This window comes from Oncorhynchus tshawytscha, linkage group LG13, assembly GCF_018296145.1.
Source record: "Oncorhynchus tshawytscha isolate Ot180627B linkage group LG13, Otsh_v2.0, whole genome shotgun sequence".
NCBI lineage: Eukaryota > Metazoa > Chordata > Actinopteri > Salmoniformes > Salmonidae > Oncorhynchus > Oncorhynchus tshawytscha.
In genome coordinates, this window is record NC_056441.1 from 85,573,201 (window position 1) to 85,584,440 (window position 11,240).

The 11,240-nt window shown below is 47.0% G+C and overlaps 2 protein-coding genes across 2 annotated transcripts in view; both read right to left on the reverse strand.

Moving 5' to 3' along the window:
• LOC112235881 (rho guanine nucleotide exchange factor 26-like) overlaps nt 1-2,759 on the reverse strand; it is an 83,664-nt gene extending 80,905 nt beyond the window's left edge. Inside the window, exons 1-3 of the mRNA XM_042296463.1 lie at nt 2,107-2,759; nt 1,487-1,538; nt 948-1,087 (exon numbers count right to left, since the gene is read on the reverse strand). Coding sequence (XP_042152397.1) covers nt 948-1,087; nt 1,487-1,538; nt 2,107-2,634 — 720 coding nt within the window. The 5' untranslated portion in view covers nt 2,635-2,759. The remainder of the gene's footprint in view (nt 1-947; nt 1,088-1,486; nt 1,539-2,106) is intronic.
• Nucleotides 2,760-2,823: 64 nt separating this feature from the next.
• LOC121838675 lies at nt 2,824-7,084 on the reverse strand. The gene is made up of 2 exons (XM_042296464.1): nt 6,648-7,084; nt 2,824-3,554 (listed from the first exon to the last, which is right to left on the reverse strand). Exon 2 carries the CDS (start codon nt 3,461-3,463, stop codon nt 2,834-2,836), a length of 630 nt encoding a protein of 209 aa, XP_042152398.1. The 5' UTR covers nt 3,464-3,554; nt 6,648-7,084; the 3' UTR covers nt 2,824-2,833.
• Between the last annotated feature and the right edge of the window lie 4,156 nt (nt 7,085-11,240).

The following is an 11,240-nucleotide window of genomic DNA, read 5'->3' on the forward strand; positions in this document are numbered from 1 at the left end:
AGATCTTTCGATCTTCCTCTCAGTCTGCTGTCCCAGATCTTTCTCCCTTCCGCTCAGTCTGCTGCCCCAGATCTTCCTCTCCTCATCTCAGTCTGCTGCCCCAGATCCCTCCCTTCCTCTCAGTCTGCTGTCCCAGATCTTACTCCCTTCCTCTCCTCCTCTCAGTCTGCTGCCCCAGATCTTTCTCCCTTCCTCTCAGTCTGCTGTCCCAGATCTTTCTCCCTTCCTCTCAGTCTGCTGTCCCAGATCTTTCTCCCTTCCTCTCCTCCTCTCAGTCTGCTGCCCCAGATCTTTCTCCCTTCCTCTCCTCCTCTCAGTCTGCTGTCCCAGATCTTTCTCTCTTCCTCTCAGTCTGCTGTCCCAGATCTTTCTCCCTTCCTCTCAGTCTGCTGTCCCAGATCTTTCTCCCTTCCTCTCCTCCTCTCAGTCTGCTGCCCCAGATCTTACTCCCTTCCTCTCCTCCTCTCAGTCTGCTGCCCCAGATCTTTCTCCCTTCCTCTCCTCCTCTCAGTCTGCTGTCCCAGATCTTTCTCTCGTCCTCTCAGTCTGCTGTCCCAGATCTGTCTCCCTTCCTCTCCTGCTCCCTCCCTCCCTCACCCTCCCCTTCTGCTCCCTCCCTCACCCTCCCCTTCCTCTCCTGCTCCCTCCCTCACCCTCCCAAACCTGCTCCCTCACCCTCCCTCTTCCCTCCCTATCCCTGTTTTAATTCCCTATCTAGACCGAGAGTAATGAAGAGACAGAGAGAGAGACAGACAGTCACAGACAGAGTAGGAGAAAGAGAGAGAGAGAGATGGAGGATGGGTAAGGATTGCAGCCAGACCAGATGTGACAACATCCCTCACAGCCCTGGCAGTCCATTTCCCAACAAGGCCCTGTGTTTGTCTCTGTACTGTATGAGAGGCACTGCACCACAATTCACTGTGTGTGTGTGCGTGTGTGTGTCTCACCACACTGAGTTGGCTCCAGGAGGTGCGTATGGGTCTGTACTGCATCACGATGCGGTCATCAGGTTTGGCCTCTCTGGACTGGTCCTCATCAGAGTCATTGTGAAGAGCTTTCTCCTGGTAGTTCTGATACAGTTCCTCCTCTGGATCACACCACAGACAGACAGACAGGTTGAGGGTGGATCACACCACAGACAGACAGACAGGTTGAGGGTGGATCACACCACAGACAGACAGGTTGAGGGTGGATCACACCACAGACAGACAGGTTGAGGGTGGATCACACCACAGACAGACAGGTAGAGGGTGGATCACACCACAGACAGACAGGTAGAGGGTGGATCACACCACAGACAGACAGGTTGAGGGTGGATCACACCACAGACAGACAGGTTGAGGGTGGATCACACCACAGACAGACAGGTTGAGGGTGGATCACAATAGTACAGTCCCCATTGACAGCAAGACCTCAACCATGTGTACAGAAAGTCACAGTCATCACCAGTTCATATACATGACTAAGACAGAGAAGTGGCACTCACCTTCACTGTCAAATGTCCTCTGTGTGATCAGTCCTGGCTTCTTATCAGGACTCTGAGAGACAGAACAAGACCCCATGTCACTATTAATAACAGACCCAGGATCAGCTCTCCCTGCCCCAGCCGTACTACTATATTAACACTATGAACTGAGACTGTCACTAGATCTGTTATCATGAGCAGTCAGCACAATATTCGAAATGATACTTTATTAGGCAAATCTGGCTATGAATGACATTAAACACACATCTGTCCCATTCTAAATGACAAGTGTTAGTAGGTCTCCCCTGGGACCTGCTCTTGACCTCTGACCTGCCTAATTACAGAGCAGTGGACTGAAGTGTGTTGTAATCATAGGCCTTCACTATTAGTAGGACTTCAACACAAAGCGTCTCCTGACAATGTTCCAACTTCAAGCCAGCTGTGGACTTTGGTCCTGATCTGAACTTCAGGAGAATAATCCATCAAACACGAATCCATCAGGCAGATGAGTGTTAATTAAAGTAAGAGACAGTAATATCCAGGCACATGGGGCAAAGCATGGAGAGAACGGTATCATGACATAGCAGTTAATAGGAATGACAATTTCCTGGGCAATAATGGGTGAATACATGTCTTCCTACCTTGTTCTTCTTCCCAGGGCTGGTCGGTCTCTCCTTGACCTCCTGTAGACCTCTGAGTACAGGTTGGGACAGACGATGGCTCTTTGGGTCTACAGGTTGGGACAGACGATGGGTCTTGAGGTCATCAGATGGTATTTCCATTTCCACTCCACTTACCACTGCTCTCCTGTACGAGGTAGACCTCAACCCTCTCTTCAGAGTCCCAGTGCTCTCATCCTGGTCTGTCCCCCCTCCCCCGGACCCTACACCAGTGGAGAAGAAGGATCCAGTCTCCACCATGCTGAGGGCTCGCAGGGCCCGCTTGGTAGGATCCAGGCCCAGCAGACCCCCCATGCCGTGGCTCTGTACCCCAGCAGGAGCGGCCTTGCTCAGGGACGCCAGCCCTTTGGGGATCAGCTGCTGTGTGCCCTTCTTCAGGGCAGCTGCACTGTGGGTGCTGAGGACAATGGAGGGAGGAGGAGATAGGGAGATGGAGGGAGAGAGGGTGGGAGTGGGGGAATGAGAGGGGGAAGGAGAGGGGGCAGACATGTCAGCAGAGGAGGGGCTGTGGAGTGTGGGGAGGTCAGAAGGGGTGGAGATGAGGGAAGAGAGGGAGTTGATACTGGAGGTGGAGCTGTGGGATGGGGTAGGGGTGTGGAGACTAGGGGTGGAGGGGCTGGGGCTGGGGTTAGGGGAGAGGGGCTGGGGTTGGGGGAGAGTGGCTGGGGTTAGGGGAGAGTGGCTGGGGTTAGGGGAGAGTGGCTGGGGTTAGGGGAGAGGGGACAGGAGTTAAGGGGTGGTAGGAAGAAGGGGAGGTCAGGTTATGGTGGTGTTGCTTATTGGGGGAGGCAGGGGGAGAGGGGTGTTTGGAGGAGGCAGAGTCCGGTGGTGAAGGGCTCGTCCCAAACACTATCTGGTCCCTGTGAGCGGTGAGGGTGAACGGGCTGGATAGTGGATTCTGGGTGTCCAGCAGAGGCTTGTCTGACCACACATTATCAACACTCCCACCGTGACATGCCTTACTGTTCAACGACAGCAACTTATCATCCTCCGACTTGAACTTGGACAGAGAGAAACGTCCTTTGGACAGATGTCCAATACTTATACTCCTGACTACCCGTGTTCTCCTGGTGGGTTGGTTGAGAACGTGCTTCAGAATGACTGTCCCTCCTCCCGGCGTGGCCACCAGTCTCTCTGCAGGCTGACTCAGGGTAAAGCTGCACTTGTTGTCCTCTACGGGGAAGTCAGTCATGTGAACTCCGTCTATCTGGTAGCTGAGGGGCCGGGCCTTTAGCTTGCTGGGGCCAGTGGCTGAGCGCCGCTTCCACAGCGGGGTGATGTTACTGTTGGACAGATCCACATCGTTCCCGCCCTCCATGGTGCGCGTCAATCACTCGTCTTTTCTTTGTCACTGAGGAGTCTCTCGTCTGACCCAACTGGTCCGACCCAGAAGAGAACTGCAATAACCCCTGGTTGTAAACACACAGAGAGAGAGATCTATCAAAATCAAAGCTGGAGGGGTATTAGGATAAGTCCTGACTTTTCAGGGTTAGGTCTGTCTGTGAGGTCACACGTTGGGTCATTCCTTAGCTCTTGAAAACTCTAGGCAGCATTCTGCCTTACAGTTCTCAGCCATTCGTTTTGCCCATGACAGCCTCCTGTCAACTACAATTCCGACTCTGTTTTAACGTTTCGAAAGGTTGTTAATTAATAATCGCTTGCCTATGCATTTCGAAACATTTATCTTTAATCAGCGAGAAGGAATCCTTAAAATATATATTTTTTTAAATACACGTTTTGCACAGATCCATACAGCAATGGGCGTCTCCATCCAATGAAACTACACGTTCCACGTTATGCTGACACACAGGTGGTCGCCTCGTCTTCCAGTTGTTTTCCGTGTAACGCGGAGACGTGTCAGCGTGGGAACCAGTGCTTGACCTGGGCCAGAGCGACCTACCAGCACTTCTAATTTTGGGGGAATTGCGTACCGGCTCCTCTTTAAAACAAAGTAGCCTAAATTAGCCCAGATTGACGCGCAAAAAAACATTGACCAAAAACGGAATGAAGGCGAGAACTGCATTGAATAGCAATTGAGAGTGGGCATTAATAGTCTGATTCCGCTTTGTTCGCGTTTATTTGCCGCTAGTCTGTGAGTGACCGTAGCCTGTTCCAGATTGCGCAGATTGAAAATATACCAGACTGAATGCGCATGATGCACTATTCCAAATTGTCAAACGAGGGTTTATAAAGTCATGGAAATTGGTTTCATAATGTTTGTTAATGTAATTTATGAAGGCACACTTAAATAGTATCAATCACTTAAAAGTCGACATATCAGCCATTATCATAAACAGTGCCTGTCTGTGCGCGCCAGTGAGATGTTGCCTGAGGGGAGAGAGCTGGACATTTCACAGCAGGTATAAAATAATGACAGACAGCAGACTAACTAGATAGCCAATTCAAAACATAACTTGTTGGCAGTTATCTTGCTAGTTAACTATAGCTAACTAAGCATTAATGTCTTTGTCGCCTTTCCACCGGTACTGTAGAGCCTAAATAAATCTGCACCGTTGGCAACCTGGGATTCCCCTCTTATTAAATAGCAGCCATGTTATTGTGAGATAGTTAGAAACAGCATAAATGACAAATAACTTGCTGTGCCTAGATCTCCCCTAAAACACGAATATTAGAGCCGTATATATAAACATGTCTAGTTAGATACCTTGCTTTGATCCATGATTAATTGAATGAGGGAATAATTGTATAAAGACAAAAGTATTTGTTTGTAATGTTGCAGTATTTTATATCAAGGATGGCAACCATCCTCCAGGAGAGCTACTGGGTGTGCAGGCATTTGTTCATGTCCTGGTCTAACCACATCGTAGCCTAAACATTAGCTGCTCAAGGAACTTGATAAGCAGACTCAGGTCTGGATAAAAAGCCTGCACACCCTGGAGCTCTCCAGATGGAGGGTTGACCACGTTGACAAACAGCAGTGGTGTAAAGTACTGAAGTAGTTGTTTTGGGGTATATATATTTTTTGACAACTTTTACTCCACTACATCTCATATGTATATACTGTATTCTATACTATGCTCTCATTCACTTTAATAATGTTTACATATCTTGCATTACTCATCTCATATGTATAATCTGCTTTTCTATACTATTCTACTGTATCTTAGTCCATTCCACCCAGACATCACTTGTTCATATGTATATAGTCTTAATTCATGTCTACTTAGAGTTGTGTGTATTGGGTATATGCTGTGTAATTTGTTAGATATTACTTGCTAGATATTACTGCACTGTCGGAGCTAGAAACACAAGCATTTCGCTACACCTGCAATAACATGTGCTAATGACGTGTATGTGACCAATACAATTGGATCTACATTCCTAAAGAAAATAATGTACTTTTTACTCCTTACATTTCCCCTGAAACCCAAAAGTACTCGTTACATGTTTAATGCTTAGCAGGACAGGAAATTGTCTAAATCACAAACTTATCAAGAGAACATCCCTGGTCATCCCTACTGCTTCTGATCTGACTGTCTCACTAAACACAAATGCTTCATTTGTGAATTTTGTCTGAGTGTTGAACTGTGCCCCTGTCAATCTGTAAATTTAAAAAACTAGAAAATCATGTTGTCTGGTTTGCTTAATATAAAGAATTTGAAACTATTTGTACATTTACTTTTGAAACTTAAGTACATTTAAAACCAAATACTTTTAGACTTACTCAAATAGTATTTTACTGGGTGACTTTCACTTTTACTTGAGTCATTTTCTTTTAAGGTGTCTTTACTTTCACTCAGGTATGGCAATTGGGTACTTTTTCCACCACTGATTAACAGTGGATTTGTACTTTGTGGAGAGTTAAGTGCCTCGACCGAGGAAACAATGGCAGGAGATGGTAGGTCTACATAGGTTCAGTCACTGCAGCATTCCAGTGTCAATAATGCTTACTTTTCCCATCTAGGCTATAATAATAATGAACAATTGATTAAAAGTCAAGGTAAATGTGTATAAACCCTTAATTGAATAATCAGAGGTCTCTACAGCATAAGGTTATTTGTGAATTTCGGTGAACATAGTCTAATGGACTGCATTGGAAAAAGACACCTGCACTTATTTCATCCCAAACCAAGCGCTGGTGGGAACACTATCCCCCCCCCACACTCTTACTGTAATAGAACTGGGTGAAGGGCTATGTCGTTCCTTTACCACTGCACCACTAACCGAATAACCATGAAAAGTATTGGACCACATGAACCCCGATACAGTAACGTTAGAGGACCAGTGACAGACATGCAGGCCGTCAGCGGAGTTTGTCCTAAATTATTTTTAAAAAGGTCCAAAACGAGTTAAGGTCTAGTTAAAAACTATGCGTCAGAACACGTTCAGACAACACATTGGGAAAGTGTCTATGCAGAGAATTAGGATACAGGGGGAAACAATGTTACCAGCGAGTTCCCACATTGAGCTATAAAAGAACGGCTCCTTCAGCGCACCGCGAGCCGAGTCTTCCACTAACCCGTGATGGATAACAGACTTACTTTCTATTGATTCGTGGTTTCCCTGTAAAACTTCGCCATGGTGCCTGTGTCCTGGATTTCTCAATATAATAAGGCAACGTTTTCCTGTTGTTTGAAAGTTTATGCTTGAGGTAAACGGTTAATTTTGTGCGAAAAATATCGTTTTCCCATCAGTAGTCCGGTGACCGTCGGCTGTCTTCACCGTGTCTCGAACTCCGATATGTCATTGTGTTCTCTCCGAGAGTGTTGTGTGTTTAGCAGCAGACTAATAGAGAGGAGGAGGAATGCCGATTGCCAAACAGCACAGAAGCCTACCCAAATTCACGTGACGTTAAGTGCACTACAATTCAACCGAGTTGAACTTTTCACCATGTCAACTACAGAGAAGCAAAGCAATAGCCCTGCGCCTAAACATTCTAAGACAAAAAAAGGACAAGAAAACATCCTACATTTTGTAGACTTGTAGCTCAACAAAATCAGTGTCCATTTGGAGAAAAAATGATCTACATTTGGGAGTAGTTTGTAAAGTGAAGTGTGGGACTAGTTCCCAATCTGGCGCCTCCCCGTGGTTCTTTAGAGTGAAGCCACAGTAGACTACAAGATGTCTAGAGTAGACATGTTTTTTATTTATTTTATTTTATTTCCCCTTTATTTAACCAGGTAGGCAAGTTGAGAACAAGTTCTCATTTACAATTGCGACCTGGCCAAGATAAAGCAAAGCAGTTCGACAGATACAACGACACAGAGTTACACATGGAGTAAAACAAACATACAGTCAATAATACAGTAGAAACAAGTCTATATACGATGTGAGTAAATGAGGTGAGATAAGGGAAGTAAAGGCAAAAAAAAGGCCATGGTGGCAAAGTAAATACAATATAGCAAGTAAAACACTGGAATGGTAGATTTGCAGTGGAAGAATGTGCAAAGTAGAAATAGAAATAATGGGGAATGTGCATGCGTTTCTACTAATACAAAAGTACACAACTTTGTCTACACAGATTCCAATGACAATGGTAACTCAATACTTCTGAGTGACAAATATATGTTATAATCTTATCTAATATGCGTTTGAAATAGTGTAGGCTAGACCTATACTAGCTCTCGAGAACCCAAGGGGGGCTGCCATGCCAAATTGTGTCCCCCTCTTAGTTAAAGGGGAAAGGGGATACCCAGTCAGTTGTACAACTGAATGCCTTCAACTGAAATGTGTCTTCCTGTTTAACCCAACCCCTCTATCACATTTTATTTGCCATTTCCCGAAACGTAGCAACGTGGATTTAACAAGATACCAGTTGAATAAGTTTAGTTTATTTTCATGTTTACCAATACCTGTTACAGTTTGGGTCCTGTGTAATTCTTTCTGCAAGCATTTCAATAGCCAGTGCAAACAGGAGGGAGAGAGGGAACATCCCGGTCTTGTGCCCCTTTCCAACACAATTTAATCAGATAATGTATTATTTGTGTATATTTTTGCTTTACAGTTTGGGTTCTGTAAAGTTACTTCAGCTGGAATGTTGAAAGCTTCCACAGTTTTGAATATAAAAGGCCATTCAAGATGGTCGAAAGCCTTTTTGACATCAACAGCCATTATTGATGAATCTATCTTGTTTTTTTTCTGCATATTATATTAAACTGAAACATGTTTTTGTATTTATTTAAGTATCCTGTTTTTAATAAAACCCTATTTGTTTGATATGTATCAAGTCTGGTAAGACTTTTGCCATTCTAGTGGTAATAAATGTCACGCCCTGGCCACAGAGAGGCTTTTATTCTCTATTTTGGTTAGGACAGGGTGTGACTAGGGTGGGCATTCTATGTTCATTTTCTATGTTTTGGTTCTCAATCAGAGGCAGCTGTCTATCATTGTCTCTGATTGAGAACCATACTTAGGTAGCTTTTTCCCACATGGGTTTTTGTGGGTTGTTGATTTCTGTTTATTTTTTTTCACCTTTCAGGACTGTTTCGGTTATTCCCTTTGTTATGTTTGTATTTAGTGTTCAGTGTCATTAAACAAACATGAAAACGTACCACGCTGCACCTTGGTCCTCACCTTCTTCCACCAACAGCCGTAACAATAAGATGTATTATTATTTTACTGTCACAATGGGTCTGTAATCAGCAGGGGATTTTCCTGGTTTTAATATAACTGAAATAGCTGTTTGATACATTGATACATGGAACTAGGAGGTATTGAAAAGAGTGACATGTTTGTTGTCATTACAGTAAAGAGTGGGGCTACTTTGTCCCAAAATGTTGAATAGAATTCTGTGTCACACCCTGATCTGTTTCACCTGTCTTTGATTGTCTCCAACCCCCTCCAGGTGTCACCTATCTTCCCCATTATCCCCTGTGTATTTAGACCTGTGTACTCTGTCTGTTGCCAGTTTGTCTTGTTTGTCAAGTCAACCAGCGTTTTAGGTCTCAGCTCCTGCTTTTCCCAGTTTCTCTTTTTCTCACCCTCCTGGTTTTGACCCTTGCCTGTCCTGACTCTGAGCCCGCCTCCCTGAACACTCTGCTTGCCTGAACATTCTGCCTGCCTGCCGACCTGTACCTTTGCCACATTTCTCGATTATTGACCTCTGCCTGCCTGCTGTCCGGTAGCATTGCCCCACCTCTTGTTTACTGGGTCCTACCTTCATACCTGATAGTACGAACTGGCCATGACTAACCCAGCAGACCTGGGCCAGCTGTGCAACGCCATCTCCTCCTAAGCAGCCTCCAGCACGAAAAATTGCTTTGTGGTCTGATGGAGAGGGTCCAAATGTTGGCTGAGCGCCATGACCGGGCGTTGAATATGCTGCTTGATCGATTCTGCGGGTTGCCTAGGGGGCAGCCTGCCACGGTGGTAACCCCATCGCCCCTTCAGTAACTTGGCGGTTAGCAGCACCGGCCACTCCACCTTCCCGGGAGCCCCGTTTACTTCCCCGGAACGCTTTAATGGAGAGCCAAGCACCTGCCGGGCATTTTTTAACTCTGTGTGCCTCATTTTCGAGCTTCAGCCCTCCTCCTTCCCCTCGGATCGCTCCAAGATAGCCTACCACATCATTCCGGATGTCTGGGAGGGCCTTCACCTGGGCTACCACCATATGGGAACAACAGCCAATGTGCGTGAGTCTGGAGGGGTTCGTGGAAGAGGTGAGGAAGGTTTTTGATGCCCCGTTCTGCGGGAGAGAAGCAGCCCGGAAGCTAATCCAGCGCCGGCAGGATGCCCACAGTATGGCAAGTATGTTGGAAGCGGAGAGTGCATGGAACCAGGAAGCACTGTTTGACATGTTCCTGTACTGCGTCTCGGAGGAGGTTAAGGACGAGCTTGCTGCTCGGGAGTTACCCACGGATCTGGACTCCCTCATCGCTTTGACCATCTGCATCGATGGGCGATTGCTGGAATGACGGATGGAGAGGAAATTTGATATTGCTCATATGGGCAGGGATTCCACCTTGCCTCCGCGTCATCCCGGAAGTCCCCGACGGTCCCATTCCCAAAAGCACCCAAGGTTCCCGACCTTCCTCGTGAGTCACCGAAGACGGCCGAGGCACTGTTTCCTGAGTCTATGCAACTAGGCAGAGCTGGGCTGTCGCCAGCTGAACGGCAACACAGGATCAACACAAGGAGCTGTCTCTATTGCGGGACTTTTGGTCATTTTGTGTCCTCTTGCCGGGTAAAAGACCAGGCTCACCGGTAGGAGCCAGTATTCTGGTGGGCCATATGGAGAACTTTTCTGCTTCCCTTACTCGCACCCCTTCATGTCATTCTGCTGTGGGGGAAACAGTCCAAATCTCTCCGGGTCCTCATTGACTCTGGGGCCGACGAGAGCTTTTTGGACGCCACACTGGCTTCTGAGCTGAACATCCCCACTCAGCCACTCTCCATTCCCATGGATGTTAGAGTGCTGGACGGGCGCTCTACAGGTTGGGTCACCCATAACACCACTCCCATCAACCTACATGTGTCAGGGAATCACAGCAAGACAATTAAATTCCTGCTCATCAAGTCCCCACAGATTCATGTGGTTTTGGGATTCTCCTGGCTCCAGCGACACAATCCCCTCATTAACTAGTCTACGGGCGCTATCATGGGCTGGAGTCCGTTCTGCCGCGCACATTGTCTGAAGTTGGCGCAAACCGCCCCGGAATGTCTTCCTGGGGGCTGGAAGTTGCTCCGGAATGGCGGAGTACCAGGACCTTGGGGAGGTGTTCAGCAATTCCCGGGCCACTTCCCTTCCACCGCACCGCCCCTATGACAGCGGGATTGATCTTCTCCCTAGCACCACGCCGCCCCGGGGACGTCTGTACTCTGTCGGGACCAGAGACCAAGGCTATGGAGACCTGCATGGGGGACTCCCTAGCTGCAGGACTTATCTGTCTCTCTTCCTCTCCCACAGGTTTCTTCTTCTTGGAGAAAAAGAACAAGACCCTGTGCATTGACTACTGGGGACTCAATGACATTACTGTGAAGAACTGTGAAGAACCGTTATCCGCTACCACTCATTTCCTCGTCCTTCGAGCCGCTCCAGGGGGCCACTGTTTTCTCCAAGCCTGATCTACGAAATGCCTACCACCTGGTGTGGATCCTAGAAGGAGACGAGTAGAAGACCGCCTTCAACGCGGCCA

Bases quoted from the DNA above. Each gene is read 5' to 3' on its own strand.
- LOC121838675 (XM_042296464.1), bottom strand. From the start codon at position 3,463: ATGGAGGGCGGGAACGATGTGGATCTGTCCAACAGTAACATCACCCCG.